Source organism: Salvelinus sp. IW2-2015, linkage group LG4p (assembly GCF_002910315.2).
Source record: "Salvelinus sp. IW2-2015 linkage group LG4p, ASM291031v2, whole genome shotgun sequence".
Taxonomy (NCBI): Eukaryota; Metazoa; Chordata; class Actinopteri; order Salmoniformes; family Salmonidae; genus Salvelinus; species Salvelinus sp. IW2-2015.
The window spans coordinates 19073041-19092762 of NC_036841.1; the positions used below are offsets into that span (position 1 = coordinate 19073041).

Sequence of the window (19722 nt, forward strand, 5' to 3'; positions counted from 1 at the left end):
TCTGAGTGTTGGAGGGTGCCCGTCTGTCCGTAAAACATATGAAATAAAAAAAATGGTGCCGTCTGGTTTGCTTAATATAAGGAATTTGATGTATAGCATTTAATTTTACTCAAGTATGACAATTGAGTACTTTTTCCACCACTGTATTTAAGTACATTTAAAACCAGATACTTTAAGATTTTTACTCAAATAGTATTTTACTGGGTGACTTTTACGTGAGTCATTTTCTGTTAAGGTATCTTTACTTTTACTCATTATGATGTATAGCATTTAATTTTACTCAAGTATGACAATTGAGTACTTTTTCCACCACTGTGTGAGTGCAATAACCGTGTTCAATTCTCCATGTGTCTTGTACAAACACACTGTACACAGTCCGCAAGTCTACAAGATTTCAAGGGAACTACGCAGATACACTACATGACCAAAAGTCATGCTCGTTGAACATCTCATTCCAAAATCATGGGCATCAATATGGAGTTGTTCCGCCCTTTGCTGCAATAACAGCTTCCACTCTTCTGGGAAGGTTTTCCACTAGATGTTGGAACATTGCTGCGAGAACGTGCTTCCATTCAACCGCAAGAGCATCAGTGAGGTCGGGCACTGATGATGGGAGATTAGGCCTGGCTCGCAGTCGGCATTCCAATTCATCCAAAAGGTGTTTGATGGGGTGGAGGTCAGGGCTCTGTGCAGGCCAGTCAAGTTCTTCCATATCGATATCGACAAACCATTTCTGTATGGACCTCTCTTTGTGCACGGGGGCATTGTCATGCTTTGTCAACAGGAAAGGGCCTTCCCCAAACTGTTGCCATATAATTGGAAGCACAGAATAATCTAGAACATCATTGTATGTTGTAGCATTAAGATTTCCCTTCACTGGAACTAAGGGGCCTAGCCGGAACCATGAAAAACAGCCCCAGATCATTATTCCATTCCACCAAACTTTAGTTGGTATTATGCATTGGACAGGTAGGGTTCTCTTGGCATCCGCCAAACCCAGATTCGTCCGTCAGACTGCCAGATGGTGAAGCATGATTCATCACTCCAGAGAAAGTGTTTCCACTTCTCCAGAGTCGAATGGCGGCGAGCTTTACACCACTCTAGCCAATGCTTGACATTGCGCATGGTGATCTTAGCTGCTCATCCATCCATGGAAACCCATTTCATGAAGCTCCCGACGAACAGTTCTTATGCTGACGTTGATTCCAGAGACAGTTTGGAACTCAGTAGTGAGTGTTGCAATTGAGGACAGACAATTTTGCGCTTCAGCACTCGGCGGTCCCATTCTGTGAGCTTGTGTGGCCTGCCACTTTGCGGCTGAGCCATTGTTGCTCCTAGACATTTCCACTTCACAATAACAGCACTTACAGTTGACCGGGACAGCTCTAGCAGGGCAGAAATTTGATTAACTGACTTGTATGAAAGGTGGCATCGTATGACGGTGCCACATTGAAAGTCACTGAGCTCTTCAGTAAGGCCATTCTCCTGCCAATGTTTGTCTATGGAGATCGCATGGCTGTGTGCTTGATGTTATACACCTGTCAGCAACTGGTATAGCTGAAATAGCCGAATCCACTCATTTGAAGGGGTATACTTTTGTATATACACCACCGTTCAAAAGTTTGGGGTCACTTAGAAATGTCCTTGTTTTTGAAAGAAAAGCACATTTTTTGTCCATTAAAATAACATCAAAATGATCAGAAATACAGCTCAAACTGGCTCTAACCAGAATAGAAAGAGGAGTGGGAGGCCCTGGTGCACAACTGAGCAAGAGGACAAGTACCTTAGTGTCTAGTTTGAGAAACAGAAGCCTCACAAGTCCTCAACTGGCAGCTTCATTAAATAGTACCCACAAAACACCAGTCTCAACGTCAACAGTGAAGAGGCGACTCCGGGATGCTGGCCTTCTTGGCAGAGTTCCTCTGTCCAGTGTCTGTGTTCTTTTGCCCATCTTATAATCTTTTATTTTTATTGGCCAGTCTGAGATATGGCCTTTTCTTTGCAACTCTGCCTAGAAGGCCAGCAATGCTGAAGCTCCAGATACTCAACTAGTCTAAAAGGCCAGTTTTATTGCTTCTTCAATCAAAACAACAGTTTTCAGCTGTGCTAAAATAATTGCAAAAGGGTTTTCTAATGCTCAATTAGCCTTTTAAAATGATAAACTTGGATTAGCTAACACAACGTGCCATTGGAACACAGGAGTGATGGTTGCTGATAATGGGCCTCTGTACGCCTATGTAGATATTCCATTAAAAATCATCCGTTTCCAACTATAATAGTCATTTTCAAGATTAACAATGTCTACAATGTATTTCTGATCAATTTGATGTAATTTTAATGGACAAAAAAATGTGATTTTCTTTTAAAAACAAGGATATTTCTAGGTGACCCCAAACTTTTGAACGGTAGTGTATGAACATATACTTACATTAAATACTTAGTAGCATGTACAATACATTTTGGTTGAAAACACACATAGGCGAAAAGTGGAATTCCCCCTAGGTATGTCTTAGGTATTATATTGCACAGGCAGGATAGTGTAGATAGACAAAGAAGTGAGGAGACATTTGTGAGACAAAGCTGTGGTGGGATGAAGATTCCATCCCATGCAGACCAGCAGATAAGTGCTAAAAGGCGATGGTGTTATCCACTAGCCATAGACAAACCGCAGGCCACAAAAAATTGACTTCTTAACCTCATTTCTATGGGGCCCTGAGTTTTCCCTGAGCATGTGACCTTACAGGGGCCTAAGCTTATAGTGTATAACTGAGGCCCAGAGTTGTTTCTGGTCAGGTCATGTGGTCAATATCAAACTTTGGGCCCTGCTCATACCCCCTCATGCCTATTCACCCCTCCTCTCTTGTCCATCTCAGGTGCTACAGTGCAGAGTTGGCAGAATGTTAAACAACCAGATCAGGAAAAACACAGAGAGACAGAGAGACATGTTGCCAGATGACAAGGAAGGAGTAAGATTTGCCAGGAGAGATGTTATGGAGGAAGAGAGGGAAGTAGGAAGAGGACTTAAAATATGTCAGAGAGAATGTAAATAAAAAGCAGTAAACAAAGGAAATGAAAACAGACCCCAACCCACTTTAGGATACATGCTTAAGTGGATGACAGTCAGCGACAAATGGGGAGTGTTTTGCAAGTGATGATGAGCCTGCATAGGGTTATTACATTTATTTTGTAAAATCTCAAATTATGGCACCCTTTTCTCTAGATAGTGCACTACGTTTGGCCAGCCCTTTGTAGGAAATAGGGTGCTATTTAGGACAAGGCCAATGACCTCCCCAGCCCTACCGATGGAGCCAGGACAGATGGAGAGTCTCGCTTCAGACAGGAAGGAGCTCACCCCACCGCCCTAAGGCAGTACACACACGCACACACAGGATGCCCAGCCCTGATAAACCCCGGGTTCAGGTCACTCAAGGGCCTCCTTCTCCAGCCATCACTCAGTCTTGGCCTTTCCCAACACGCCCTCAACTGGCCACAGCGAAGCAAATGCTAATACTTTATTTGAGGCTGAGGCCACACAGAGACGTATGACAATGTATACGCGTTTTTCTTCAAAAACAAGGTTTAAAAAAACTATAATTTTGATCTCATGACAGGGATGGTCAGTCCTTGCATCTATACATCTGTCTATAAATTTCAGAGTGCTAACATTTCTCCAGCCCCCTCAGCTGTTTAACAAAACAAGTGGTTGGGTGACGGCTTTGTTGCTTTTCGAATCTTGGACTGTCCCCTTTAATGCTTTTTGAGGTGCATTTCCTCCACATTGTAAGCATGTATAGTATAGCATCATCTCATAATGATCCTGAATTAAATCAGTTGAAAATTTGCTAGACAGAGATATTATTATCATAAGCCTTATAATGAGTTATATAAATGGAACATGCAACAATTTCAAAGAATTCACTGAGTTACAGTTCATAAAGAAATCAGTCAATTTAAATTAGGACCTAGTCTAGGGATTTCACATGACTGGAAATACAGATATGCATCTGTTGGTCACAAATACGTTAACAAAAAAGGTAGGGGTGTGGATTAGAAAACCAGTCAGTATCTGGTGTGACCACCATTTGCCTCATGCAGCGCGACACATCTCCTTGACATAGAGTTGATAAGGCTGTTGATTGTGGGCTGTGGAATGTTGTCCTCTCCTCTTCAACGGCTGTGCGACACTGCTGGACATTGGCGGGAACTGGAACACACTGTTGTACACGTCGATCCAGAGCATCCCAAACATGCTCAATGTCTGGTGAGAATGCAGGCCATGGAAGAATTGGGACATTTTCAGCTTCCAGGAATTGGGTACAGATCCTTACAACATGGGGCCGTGCATTATCATGCTGAAACATGAGGTGATGGCGGCGGATGAATGGCACTACAACGGGCTTCAGGATCTCGTCACGGTATCTCTGTGCATTCAAATTGCCATCAATAAAATGCAATTGTGGTCATTGTCCTTAGCTTATGCCTGCCCATACCATAACCCCACCACCACCATGGGGCACTCTGTTCACAACATTGATATCAGCAAACCGCTCACCCACACGACGGCATACACGCTGTCTGCCATCTGTCCAGTACAGCTAAAACCGAAATTCTTCCGCAAAGAGCACACTTCTCCAGCCTGCCAGTGGCCATCGAAGGTGAGCATTTTCCCACTGAAGTTGGTTACGACACACCCTTGTGAGGATGCAGATGAGCTTCCCTGAGACAGTCTCATCAGCTGTCTAGGTGGCTGGTCTCAGACAATCCCGCAGGTGAAGAAGCCGGATGTGGAGGTCCTGGGCTGGAGTGGTTACAAGTGGTCTGTGGTTGTGAGGCTGGTTGGACGTACTGCCAAATTCTCTAAAACAACGTTGGAGCCAATTTACGGGAGAGAAATTAACATTCAATTCTCTGGCAACAGCTCTGGAGGACATTCCTGCAGTCAGCATGCCAATTGCACACTCCCTCAAAAGTTGAGACATCTGTGGCATTGCGTTGTCTGACAAAACTAAACATTATGGGCGGCCTTTTATTGTCCACAGCACAAGATACACCTCTGTAATGATCATGCTGTTTAATCAGCTCATTGATATGACACGCCGGTCAGGTGGATGCATTTATCTTGGCAAAGGGGAAATGCTCACGAACAAGGATGTTAACAAATTTGTGCACATTGTTTTAGAGAAACAAGCTCTCTGTGCGCATGGAAAACTTCTGGGATCTTTTATTTCAGCCCATGAAACACTTTGTATGTTGTGTTTATATTTTTGTTCAGTGTACGTAAACGTACGTTACTCACTCCTGTGCGAGTAAGCATACCATGACGTACACACACACACACACACACGTGTGCATGTCTCTGCATGTTACTATGCGGGACAGACCCGAGGTGCTTTGATGTCCTATATTCTACAGTGTGATAAGATCAGCCCTTTGAGACAGTGTAAATACCATTGGTCTTCGTAACACGGGTACTGGGAACAGTAGAGGCCTCGTAACAGTTTTTTCAGCTAATTTTGAGTTAGTGCACAGTGTGTCTAGCGGGTGACAGCCTGCTCGACTGTGACCCGGTGCACAGATTGTGTTATTAATGATGTTCATTCGAGAGATAATGAAGATATTCAGAAATGCCCCCTGGGGACTACAGGCTACTAATTGATTCAAGGCATATTGGACAGTGGTCGGGGACCGCTCTTCCAGCTCCTTAGGCCTACATTACAGACAGGCCTATAAAGAGCCATATGCCTACATACTGAGCCCATACAGTAGGCCTACTTTACCTGTTCTCAGTTTGATGGTTAACAGACAGACAAACACACACACACACACACACACACACACACACACACACACACACACACACACACACACACACACACACACACACACACACATGCCCTATCCAGCCCATATTTTACCTCGATAGCCTTATCTGTTGGATCACAACACACATTTCACATCTCACTTTGTTATCATAATACTGTTTCAATACTGAACAGATGCTCATTTTTTTGGCATTTTTACATCGATAATATTTCGGTGACGACGTAACAGTGCAACATCACCAACAACAGGTACAGCCTGTCAGACTGGAATCTCTACATAACCTATCCTGTGTTACCGGTCAACAGCTGTGTATTGGTTGTCATGGTAGAATACATTTGATTTATTTAACCTCTATTTAACTAAGCAAGTCAGCTAAGAACAAATTATTATGTACAATGACGGCCTACATTGCTTTACTCTAGTTCCATATCATGTCCTTATGCCTACATAGGCAACAGTGTCTGGGCAAGGCACACCCAGTCAACAAAATACAAGACCTGAAGAAAGACCCCGTAGCGGGACAAAAAGGCTATACATTATATTCAAAACCAAGCGCAAATGAAAAAGCAAAATGGCGAAGTTCAAAGTCGGGCCTAGGTTAGTTATAAGCTAGTGCAACCGACTGAGGTTCAGACCAAGGGTCTCCTAAGCTCCACAACTGTGTGAGCCTGCAGAACTGAAGCTCATGCAAGTGTGGTTCTGAAACATCTCTGTTACAATAGCCCACAATACAATTCATCTAGGCTAAATAAAGTAGCCAGAGGTAGCCGACACCATCAATGTTTGATCAAGCCTAGGGCCCCACACCAAAATGACACGGAATAAAACCTCAACCTTTCTTTGACTATTTACTGGTAGTGTCAGCCCATGGGCCTTGGACTAAGCAATGTCTCTCTAACAACTTCAAATATATTCAATCACATTATTACATGTAATAACATGTAGTCCTATGCTGGGGGAAAAGCATGAGTGTCCGAGGCTGCACCTTCTCTTATGAAACCATGTTGATAAGTTATGAAAAAATACCGACGTTTGTATGGAAAGAGCAAGCGCACTCATTCCATCATGTGCAGTGAGTACCGAACACGGTATTTTATATGATGGATATGAGGAGGACCCAAAGCCTACCTGGGGAATCTGCTCGAGCATTATTGTCCGCGTAGCCTACAACACGTGCAGAATATAAACAAGGCATATTCGAATCATGACTGCGAAATTGTTTTCGCTGTAAGAAACCCGATAAAATACATATGGGGATTGATTGATTGCAATGGGTTTCGATCACATACAGTACGCGAGTTCGCGGCGCTCTCTCTCCTAATACATTATGAGAAGAGCAACATCACGTTTGAGAAGATGGTCAAACATGATCATTACCAGACTTACGTTGTTCCGCAAATCTTGCAGAGCTACGCTCATCGTGCAACAGACAGCAACATCGACGGCGGGGCGAGCGCGACAGACTCTCTACCACTGCTGTTGACGATTCCAGTGGCTGGGTCGCGTAGCCATCTCTCTCCCGCTCGCTCAAATCCTGCGGAACAACAAACAACAAAAGGACATATACTAAACCTTTCTCACACATATCTATCCGTGTTGCTCTCGGACCGCAATGGACTGTGCCCGCCAGAGCATAACATTACCTAATGCCAGAGCTAGTGCCTCTCGAAAGCAAGCAGAGTAGGCCTACAGCAAAATGTTCCATCGTTGGGAGAAAAAGCCCTTTCACGCCTGCAGTCGGCTAACCCGGGGATGAACGAGAAGGAAGATCGCAATCACCCTGCAGACTACACCCCGCCCTCCCTCCTTCTACCCCTTCCTCTCTCTTGCGCTCTCTCAATTACATTTACATTTAAGAGCTTAACTGGCATGGGAAACATATGTTTACATTGTCAAAGCAAGTGAAATAGATAAACAAAAGTGAAAAACAATAAATCGCTCTTACACACACACACACACACATGCCTTCCGTTGCCAAGACAAAAACATTTATTGTAGGCTAGGCATCGGGTTGGGGTGCTGAGGGGTAATTCTAGGAAAGAGAATTGTGGTGAGATAGGCTACACATGGAAGGGCAACAGCTGTGTGCCAAGATAAGAAATACTCACTTCACCCTAATATTTTAAATACTTACAGAAATGCACCTGATTACACATCCTGTAGAAAAAGATACATTTTACTGTGGCTCAAGTAGGCCTACTTGCACATCTACAATGAGTGTAGGCTACAATATATCAGAGGTGTGTGTGTGTATGTGCGTTCATGTGTGTGTGTGTGTGTGTGCATGTTCGATTGTTAACTTGCGCGCGTGTGTGTGTGTGCATGTTCGATTGTTAACTTGCGCCCGTGTGTGTGTGCATGTTCGATTGTTAACTTGCGTGTGTGTGTCTGTCTGTCCCACATTTTAGCATTTATACACTGCATCAGTCAAATATTGTAAGTGGCTGGCCAGTAATTGAAGAGTGCTGCAATGGCTACAAACCAAAACCAAGATGCATCGTCTGGCTTCAGACCAGCACACAGGTGTAGTGAATTGAAGAGCCTCTGAAATTGCTGCAGTTTTGTAGTCCAGAAATAATGCATTGGGTGACAAGTCACAGATTATCAACATTAGGAGGTCATTAGATATATATAAGGGTGTACTGCATTAATTTAAAAAACATCTGCGTCCCAAATCGCACCATATCCCCTATAGTTGTCACACCCTGATCTGTTTCACCTGTCGTTGTACTTGTCTCCACCCCCCTCCAGGTGTCGCCCATCTTCCCCATTTTACTTATCCCTGTGTTCTCTGTTAGTCTGTCGCCAGTTCGTTTTGTTTCGTTATGCCTACCAGTGGCTTTTCCTGAGCATCTGTCTTTCGCTAGTTCCTGTTTTCTAGCTTATAGCTTTTGACCGTTCTGCCTGCCTTGAACCTGCCTGTCATTCTGTACCTTGTTATACCACCCTGGATTACTGACCTCTGCCTGCCTGCCGTTCTGTACCTTTCGGACTCTTCTCTGGACCGCTGCCTGCCCTTGACCTGTTGTTTGCCTGCCCCCCCCTGTTTTTTTAATAAACTTTTGTGAATTCTAAACTGTCTGGGTCTTCTCCTGAGCATTGACAGTACGAACTGGCCATGACGGACCCAGCAAACTCGGACCAGCTCCGCAACGCCGTCTCCTCCCAAGGAGTCACCATTGGAAGGCATGGAGTTGCTTCGTGGTCTTATGGAAGGGTTCTAGACCTTGGCCGAACACCATGACCGCGCGTTGAACACTTTGCCGGAGAAATTCCGTGGGTTGTCTGTCAGACAGCCTACCACGACAGTAACCTCCCAGCCTCTCAGTAACACGGCTGTTAGCAGCGCAGCCTCCCTCATTTTTCAAGAGCCCCGCTTACCTCCCCCGGAACGCAGAGGTGAATGTTTTTGATTTTCCATTGTCTGGGAGAGAGGCTGCCCGGAAGTTATTCCAGGTTCAGGAAGCCTCCCACAGTGTGGTAGCCTATGCAGTGGATTTCCGCATGTTGACAGCTAAGTGCCTGGAACCTGAAATCGCTGTTCGACACGGCGTATCGGAGGAGGTTAAGGACGAACTAGCAGCCCGGAACCTACTGACGGATCTCGACTCGCTCATTGCCTTAACCCCGGGGAAGACTGTACTCTGTCGGGTCCGGAGACCAAGGCTATGGAGACCTACATCGACGACTCAATGGCTACAGGGTGTATCCATCCTTCCGCCTCCCCTGCCGTTGCAGGGTTCTTTTGTGGAGGACAAAACCTTCTCCACAGCTTGGGATTGGGTCCTGGTGGAGGCACGAAGAAGAGCAGCTCGGGCCCTCCTCGAGGTGCGATGACAACGGCGCATGTTGTCCTGGACCGAGGGCACTGCTACCTCGGTCATGAGGTAGTGGTGACTGACTGAACGGAGATTATGATCTGGCCGAGTGGAAGTGGCAGGACTGAGTATTTGTAGAGGTCTTGATTATGGAACGGGTTGCAGCTGGTGGGGATCTGCTCTGACTCCAGCACACCTGTCTCCAATCACACGCACAGAGGGAGAGGGAGAGAGAGTGTGTACTGGGGGTATGGCTGCAGGTCAAGGATACATCAGATGTCCACTAGGGGGTGTGGCAGGATCAGGTGTGACATAATGACAGTGTTACGACCATATTATGACAGGTTATGTCAGCTGTTATGACATATTATGACCGTGTCATAATGTGTTATGACACTGGGGTTCAAGTAAAGTGTTACCAGTGACGGTAAGGTTACTGGCTGATAAGGCAATTATAAATGACAGTATCAAGAATCAATGAGCCAAATATATCATCAATCGAAACAACTATTGAGCAGCTGTAAATCGTACATACTGTGCCTACAATATATCACTGATCTTTGTCCTATAAGGGCCTTCAACTTCCGCCCTCAAAGAAGTTAAGCTTTATTTTGAAGTATTATACATGTCTGTTTTGTGAATTTTTATTATGAGTATTTGTGTTTTTGAATTTGGCGCGCTGCAATTTCACTGGATGTTATCAAATCAAATGTATTTATATAGCCCTTCTTACATCAGCTGATATCTCAAAGCGCTGTACAGAAACCCAGCCTAAAACCCCAAACAGCAAGGTTTCCCTATGCCCTCTTGATATATCTAGTGGGTGGGTGTGTGTGTGTATGTGTGTGTTGTGGTGTCAGTGTAAGTATGTGTGAGTGTGTGGGTAGAGTCCAGTGTGTTGTGTGTGCATAGAGTCACTGCAAGAGAGTTAGTGCAAAGAAGGGTCAATACAGGTAGTCAGGGTTGCCATTTGGTTAGCTATTTAGCAGTCTTGTTACGATGTATTATGGGGGGTAGAAGCTGTTTGGGTTCCTGTTGGTTCCAGACTTGGTGCATTGGTACCGCTATAGGGCTGAATTCTCTGCATCAGCTCTTACTCAGGAGGAGGTTGTGGATACTATGCTCCAGGCAGAGCCCTTTGACCTTTGTGATACATATGAAACACTGTTGTACATCTTCAGGGAACTCAGTAGGAATAAAACCTGCCCATTTCCATGTATGTACAGGACATATTCGAGAATGAATGTAACCTCTCCATTTTAGGCTCATACCAATCAACATGGTCATTAAACTTTTCCTCTTCAGACAATAGCATTTGCACAGAATTGTGAAACTCTGAGTTTGTCATTTAATTTGTATTTTTTTATGTTTTAGTTAACCTTTATTTAACTAGGCAAGATGCAATGCTTAAGACCGCTGCGCCACTCAGGAAATGCATAATTTCTGCATTTTGTCCACTTGGCCAACACACTCCACCCTTGTTAATTGATTTCATAGATTTTCCTTGTCAATACACCAAGCTCAGTTCTTCGAGAGCCAATCAGCTTTGTACATTTTTGTTCAGCAATCATGACATCATCACTTGCATTTTCCACAGCCATAACTGTCTCAACATCAGTTTGTCCACTCTCAGGTCAAGCTTTTTGCCTGTCTCGTCTGCCATTCCGATAGGCGGGGGCGCTTCAGTGCAATAGGTGGCGTTAATGCACAAAAAAACGTTGGATGCCAGCCAATAAAACCCACAGAAGAAGGGGCGGGGAAGGGCGGGGGCGACAGCTAGCTAACTGGCCTATTGTAGAGAATGGAACCACTCTCAGCCCAAGCCCGTGTGCATTCCATGTTGCTGAGCACCCCACATCCTGCTGGGTGGACCTGACAGGAAATCCTTTACTTGCTGATTCCTGAGATGGCTCTGTGGAAAGATTAGGTCTCAGGTGGGATGCCTTTATAATTAGTTTTTTTCTTGATTTTTGTTTTGAAACTATCAAAATTATTCAAACCATACCATTCTTGATGTTGTTTTGAGATTATCAAAAGTATTTTAAAACGTTACTTTCATTTAGCTTTTTTTTTATATATTTTTTTTTTACAATTTGTGTTTTTATACCTGTTGGCTTTAACGAAACACCATCAGCTAATGTGTCCAGAATAGTGAATAACGGCCTTCATTGGGTCAAGAGTTTGAGTTGGGTCAAGAGTTTGAGTCTCTTATTACTGAATGGAGACTGGCTTAGAAAAGTGGTATGATTGTTTAAAAAAAAAAAATGTAAGCGTAAAATGTATATTTATGATATCTTCTATAAAATGTTACTGAATAAGATGCTACAGTAAGCCTACATGTGATGCTGCTTTGAATTCTCATGTGTCTGAACATCTTCCCAGGGGCAGGAGTGTTCGACTACCTCTGCCTGTATGTTCTGTGAATCGTCTTTCCTCTCTGCTTACTTATCAGAGCGCATCATCTGCCCGGGAAGAGCTTGGAGTTTAACAATATTTGGACATCCTCATATCATTATAGTAGAGCAGACTTTGAGCGAAGGAACAAATCCAAATATCAGTTTGTGCCATTTGCATTTTAAGGGAGTATTTCCGCTTACTGGCGCAGCTTTAAGCCTATTAGAATACAGTAAATTAGTCACTGGAAACCATTTTTTTACAGTGGATAAGAAAAGTATTCAGACCCCTTCACTTTTTCCAAAAGCCTTATTCTAAAATGGGTGATATTGTTTTTTTCCCTCATCAATGTACAAACAATACCCCTTAAATGACAAAGCAAAAACTGTTTTTTAGAAAATGTTGACATTTACATATCACATTTACGTAATTATTCAGCCCCTTTACTCAGTACTTTGTCGAAGCACATTTGGCAGCGATAACAGCCTCGAGTCTTCGTGGCACACCTGTATTTGGGGAGTCTCTCCCATTCTTCTCTGCAGATTCTCTCAAGCTCTGTCAGCTTGGATGGAGAGTGTCGCTGCACAGCTATTTTTGAGTCTCTCCAGAGATGTTCGATTCGGGTTCAAGTCCAGGCTCTAGATTGGACATTAAGAGACTTGTCCCAAAGCCTGCATTGTCTTGGCTGCGTGCTTAGGTTCGTTGTCCTGTTGGAAGGGTGAACCTTCGCCCCAGTCGGAGGTCCTGAGCTCTCTGGAGTAGGTTTTCATCAAAGATCTCTCTTTACTTTGCTCCGTTAATCTTTCCCTCAATCCTGACTAGTCCGCTGAAAAACATCTCCACAGCATGATGCTGCCACCACCATGCTTCACCATAGGGATGGTGCCAGGTTTTCTCCAGAAGTGACGCTTGGCATTCAGGCCAAAGAGTTCAATCTTCGTTTCATCAGACCAGAGAATCTTGTTGCTCATGGTCTGAGAGTCTTTAGGTGCTTTTTGGCAAACTCTAAGCGGGCAGTCACTTGCCTTTTACTGAGGAGTGACTTCTGCCTGGCCACTACAATAAAGGCCTGATTGGTGGAGTGCTGCATAGCTGGTTGTCCTCTGGAAGGTTATTCTACCTCCACAGAGGAACTCTGGAGCTCTGTCAGAGTGATCATCGGGTTCTTGGTTACATTCCTGACCAAGGCCCTTCTCCCCCGACTGCTCAGTTTAGCCGGGCGGCCAGCTCTAGGAAGAGTCTTGGTGGTTCCCAACTTCTTCCATTTAAGAATGATGGAGGCCACTGTGTTCTTGGGGACCTTCAATGCTGCAGAAATGTTTTGGTACCCTTCCCCAGATCTGTGCATCGACACAACCCTGTCTCTGAGCTCTAGGGACAATTCTTTCTACCTCATAGCTTAGTTTTTGCTCAAACATGCACTGTGAACCGTGGGACCTAATATGTGGCTGACTGGCTCAATACGGTCATATGTAGTGAAATTTGAAATTGTGTTTTTTACACTGGATAAAAGTAGAGACTCGTAGCTAGAACATAGTATATCTTACACTACAGTTGAGGAACAATGGGATAGTAATTCTGCTTTGAAAGTTGATACATTTGGAACCTCATTTTTTAGAAAATGGCCCTTGAATGTTTCGGTAAACCTACTGGAGAGCTCTTCTTTGTCTACACTCATTCAGCATTGTTCACACCCTCTTAACCCTTAGCCTCACCCATCTCTTTAAGGATTCATGTGAGGCCATGTACTAAACAACCTAAGATTTCAAGACTAAAGGCTGGTTTATACTACGTCTATCGACAGTTGTCGCGGTAACATCATGAACATTCTATTTTCGTCTGACATCAAACTAGTCATTATGAAAAAGTCTAATCACAAAAAACACAGCCAGCATGACATCAGCAGCCTGGTGGTCCAAAATAACATAACTACTGTATTTTAACACCAATAAACCCACCTGTTTAAAAATGAATTCAGCATATGTCAATCTAGCAAACCATAAAACTAAAATAAACTTTCTAAACAAAGTTTTGGTTCATTTCTAGCTTGTTAGCTAGCTAATGTTAAATTAACTGGCTAGCCAGTTCAAATAATGACCATATCATATAGATGACAACGTCTTCACTTTAGCTAATTTTTCTTCATTATTACAAGAAAGTAACAAGATCATTATTTACAAGTTAATGTTGGACCAATTACAGATAATAGCCTATGGTTTTGAGTGTGACGAAATAAAAGCAGGGCATTCTACCAGAGAATTTTAGAACTTGGACCCTGTACCATTGGCCTAACGTTATATCCTATATTACCATATCTGGTAAACACATAATATATCAAATAAAACAGTTTATTTGTCACATGCACAGGATACATAAGAAGTAGTGAAATGGTTACTTGCATAGTGGAGTCTTGTTTAGACATGTAGCTAGCTATCTTGCTAGCTAGCTAGCTAAACCATAATCCCAACTCATAGCATTACCACCGTCAATCTGCAGCTAACCAACCAGGTTCAATGTTAGCTAGCTAGCTAACATTTGGGAATAACTAGCAATGCAAATGGTTCTGAGATACGAATAATATTACTACACAGATCATACACGTAATGTTAGCTAGTGAGCTAGCCAGATAATGTTAGCTAGCTCTCTAACAATACGCTTTCATTTACAATGAAAACAACAATGAAAACAACTTTCTGACTAAATTTGAAATGTATAATATCTGAAAATGTAGTTAGCTAGACTCTCACCCCTATATATGGATGAACGCTTCTCCCTCTCTGTCACGGATGCCATGGTTGCCTTTAGTTTGAAGATGTAATCCGGAGACAGGTGTTTTATACAACAGCCTTCTGTGTGTTCTCTTTTTGACTCCCTGTGTATATTTGCAATAAAACGCCAGAATTTTCTACATCTGCTTAGCTATCATACTCTACTTACACCGGGCATTCCACTGATTTCAAAACACAGTCCTCCAGAAAGTGGAGAGTAACTCTTTTGCAGTTCTACTACATGATATCTTTCATAAAAGCCACGTTAGAAAGGATTACCTACACATACTGACCAGCTCATGTTATAGACAGATGCGTGCTGCATGACAGACCAATCTGAACTCATCTCTCGGCATGTCCAGCCTACCCATTATCTCAGCCAATCATGGCTAACGGGAAGATTCCTGTCTTTTTCCGTGGCAAAACAATCTAGGCTTGTAATTTAACAATTGTATTCGTATTTACAGATGGCATACACGGTTGTTATTATGAAAGTTCACATGTCCCAGAAGGCATTTCTGGCAAAAGTTTTGAGAAAAAAAAAGTTTATGTTCAAAATGTCTCTCCAGTGAAGTAGTGATGCACGACTTATGTCTAGTTTCCTGAAACGAGTCACATATAGACAGGTGTGTGCCTTTCCAAATATGGTCCAATCAATGTAATTTACCACAGCTGGACTCCAAGTTTTAGAAACAAGGATGATCAAACAAGGATGATCAATGGAAACAGGATGCACCTGAGTTCAATTTCGAGTCTCATAGCAAAGCGTCTGAATACTTATGTAAATAAATGTTTTTTTGCAAGAATTTCAAAAAACTGTTTTCAAATCAAAGTTTATTTGTCACGTGCGCCGAATACAACAGGTGTAGATATTACAGTGAAATGCTTACTTACAGGCTCTAACCAATAGTGCAAAAAAGGTATTAGGTGAACAATAGGTAGGTAAAGAAATAAAACAGAAAAAAGACAGGCTATATACAGTAGTGAGGCTATAAAAGTAGCGAGGCTACATACAGACACCGGTCAGTCAGGCTGATTGAGGTAGTATGTACATGTAGATATGGTTAACGTGACTATGCATATACAGTATAATGAACAGAGTAGCAGTAGCGTAAAAGAGGGGTTGGCGGGTGGTGGGTGGGACACAATGCAGATAGCCCGGTTAACCAATGTGTGGGAGCACTGGTTGGTCGGCCCAATTGAGGTAGTATGTACATGAATGTATAGTTAAAGTGACTATGCATATATGATAAACAGAGAGTAGCAGCAGCGTAAAAAATAGGGGTTGGGGGGACACACAATGCAAATAGTCCGGGTAGCCATTTGATTACCTGTTCGGGAGTCTTATGGCTTGGGGGAAAAAACAGTTGAGAAGCCTTTTTGTCCTAGACTTCGCACTCCGGTGCCGCTTGCCATAAGGTAGTAGAGAGAACAGTCTATGAATGGGGTGGCTGAGGTCTTTGACCATTTTTAGGGCGTTCCTCTGATACCGCCTGGTGTAGAGGTCCTGGATGGCAGGCAGCTTAGCCCCAGTGATGTACTGGGCCGTACGCATTACCCTCTCTAGTGCCTTGCGGTCAGAGGCCGAGCAATTGCTGTACCAGGCAGTGATGCAACCAGTCAAAATAAAATCTAGAATTGGCTTCCTATTTCGCAACAAAGCCTCCTTCACTCACGCTGCCAAACATACCCTCATAAAATTGAGTATCCTACCGATCCTTGACTTCGGCGATGTCATTTACAAAATAGCCCCCAACACTCTACTCAGCAAACTGGGTGTAGTCTATCACAGTGCCATCTGTTTTTTCACCAAAGCCCCATATACTACCCACCACTGCGACCTGTATGCTCTCGTTGGATGGCCCTCACTACATATCCGTCGCCAAACCCACTGGCTCCAGGTCATCTATAAGAATTTGCTAGGTAAAGCCCCGCCTTATCTCAGCTCACTGGTCACCATAGCTGGTCACCATCACTGTAGCATGTGCTCCAGCCGGTATATTGTAATGGTCATCCCCAAAACCAACACTTGTTTTGGCCGCCTTTCCTTCCAGTTCTCTGCTGCCAATGACTGGAACTAATTGCAAAAATCTCTGAAGCTGGAGTCTTATATCTCCCTCTCTGATTTTAAGTATCAGCTGTCAGAGCAGCTTACCGATCACTGTACCTGTACACAGCCAATCTGTAAATAGCACACCCAACTACCTCATCCTCATATTATTACTTACCCTCTTGCTCTTTTGTACCCGAGTATCTTTACTTGCACATCATCATCTGCACATCTATCACTCCAGTATTAATGCTAAATTTAAATTATTTCGCCTCTATGGCCTATTTATTGCCGACCTCCCTACTCTTCTACATTTGCACACACTGTACATAGATTTTTCTATTTTTATTTTATTTTGTGTTATTGACTGTACAGTACGTTTGTTTATGTGTAACTCTGTGTTGTTGTTTTTGTCGCACTGCTTTGCTTTATCTATGCCAGGTCGCAGTTGTAAATGAGAACTCAACTGGCCTACCTGGTTAAATAAAGGTGAAATAAAATACAGTTTAAAAAAGACGGTGAACTGATCGCCAGATGGAATCCAAGCAGCAGTGCAGCAGGCAACGGAAGTTGGTAGAAGCTTTTTTCTGGAGGCAGATTTTTTGTAGAGTAGAATGTCTCTGAACAGCAGGAGGGGGCTTCAAGGCCTCTGGATTTGGGTGAGGTAGCCTGCCATTTGTTGAGCTCAAAGGCTTCGACACCTCTCACTTCAGAAGTCAGTGCTAATTGAAGTTGTATCTGGTGTGTCTGGTCTGTCTCAGTTCCAGGTTGGATGGTGTCCTTGGTAGTATTAATCCTTCAAGGACATTTTGTCTAAAAGGATTCTATAAGGAAATAAATGATAAAGTGCATTGCTGGAGGGATGAAAGTTGCAGGCTCATGTCTATCAGACCAGAGTGTCACGATCGTGTGGAGAGACGGACCAAGGCGCAGCGTGATAATGATACATCTTCTCTTTATTAAAGAAGATGAAAGAACACGACACGAAACACTTTAACAAACTAACAAAAACAACAAACGATCGTGAAGCTATAACGAACTAGTGCACACATGCAACATAGAACATTGACATAGACAATTACCCACAAACACCTAAAGCCTATGGCTACCTTAAATATGGCTCCCAATCAGAGACAACAGATAACCAGCTGTCTCTGATTGAGAACCAAATCAGGCAACCATAGACTTTCCTAAACACCTACACTCAACCATAGACAATCCTAGACACATACACTCAACACAAACCCATACACTAAAACCAACACCCCCTTTACCATAATAAACACCCAAAACACAAACATACCCCATGCACACCCTGACCTAACTAAAATAATAAAGAAAACAAAGAATACTAAGGCCAGGGCGTGACATAACCCCCCCTTAAGGTGCGAACTCCGGGCGCACCAGCACATAGTCTAGGGGAGGGTCTGGTGGGCGTCCGTCCACGGCGGCGGCTCCGGCACTGGTCGTGGTCCCCACCCCACCATAGTCACTACCCGCTTCTTAAACCCACTGGAATAAGGGCAGCACCGACTAAGAGGCAGCACCGGACTAAGGAGCAGCACCAGGATAAGGGACAGCACCAGGATAAGGGACAGCACAATAAGGGACAGCACCAGGATAAGGGACAACACCAGGATAAGGGAAGCACCAGAAAGGACAGCACCAGGATAAGGGCCGAGTACCAGGATAAGGGCGCGCACCAGGTAAGGGCAGCTCCGGACTGAGGAACGGATCCTGGCTGAGCGGCTCTGGCGGATCCTGGCGTACGGCTCATGGCTGGCTGACGGATCTGGCTGCTCATGGCTGGCTGACGGATCTGGCTGCTCATGGCTGGCTGACGGATCTGGCTGCTCATGGCTGGCTGACGGATCTGGCTGCTCATGGCTGCTACGACTGGACGCATGGCTGCTGACGGCTCTGGACGCTCATGGCTGGCTGACGGCTCTGGACGCTCATGGCTGGCTGACGGCTCTGGACGGCTCATGGCTGGCTGACGGATCTGGCTGCTCATGGCTGGCTGACGGATCTGGACGCTCATGGCTGGCTGACGCGTCTGGACGCTCATGGCTGGCTGACGGCTCTGGACGCTCATGGCTGGGCTGAGGCTCGGACGCTCATGGCTGGCTGACGGCTCTGGACGCTCATGGCTGGCTGACGGCTCTTGACGCTCATGGCTGGCTGACGGCTCTGGACGCTCATGGCTGGCTGACGGCTCTGGACGCTCATGGCTGGCTGACGGCTCTGGACGCTCATGGCTGGCTGAGCGGCTCTGGACGCTCATGGCTGGCTGACGGCTCTGGACGCTCATGGCTGCTGCGGTCTGGAGCTCATGGCTGGCTGGCGGCTCTGGACCTCATGCTGGCTGGGGCTCTGGACGCTCATGGTCGGCTGAGGTCTGCGTCTGTCTGGTTGCGGCTCTGGCAGATCCTGTCTGGTTGGCGGCTCTGGCAGATCCTGTCTGTTGGCGGCTCTGGCAGATCCTGTCTGTTGGGGCTCTGGCAGATCCTGTCTGGTTGCGGCTCTGGCAGATCCTGTGCTGTTGGCGCTCTGGCAGATCTGACTGACGAATGGCTCTAGCGGCTCCTGACTGACGATCGGCTCTGACGGCTCGGACAGGCACGGGCGGCTCTAACGGCACTGGGCAGACGGATGGCTAAGATGGCGCTGGGGAGACGGGATGGCTCAGATGGCGCTGGGGACGGATGCGCTCAGATGGCGCTGGGAGACGGATGGCGCTGGAGCAGCGGATGGCTCAGATGGCGCTGGGAGACGGATGGCTCAGATGGCGCTGGGGAGCGGATAGCTCAGATGGCGCTGGGCGATCACGGCGTCAGATAGCAGCGTGGAGACGAATGGCTTTGGACCG

The 19722-nt window shown here is 44.9% G+C and overlaps 1 protein-coding gene across 2 annotated transcripts in view; it reads right to left on the reverse strand.

Moving 5' to 3' along the window:
* Positions 1 to 7574, reverse strand: part of LOC111960649 (endothelin-converting enzyme 2-like) — a 62760-nt gene extending 55186 nt beyond the window's left edge. For both annotated transcript variants that reach the window (XM_023982756.2, XM_070438525.1), the window contains exons 1-2: positions 7467 to 7574; positions 7210 to 7357 (exon numbers count right to left, since the gene is read on the reverse strand). In XM_023982756.2, coding sequence (XP_023838524.1) covers positions 7210 to 7242 — 33 coding nt within the window. In that variant the 5' untranslated portion in view covers positions 7243 to 7357; positions 7467 to 7574. The remainder of the gene's footprint in view (positions 1 to 7209; positions 7358 to 7466) is intronic.
* Positions 7575 to 19722: the final 12148 nt, after the last annotated feature.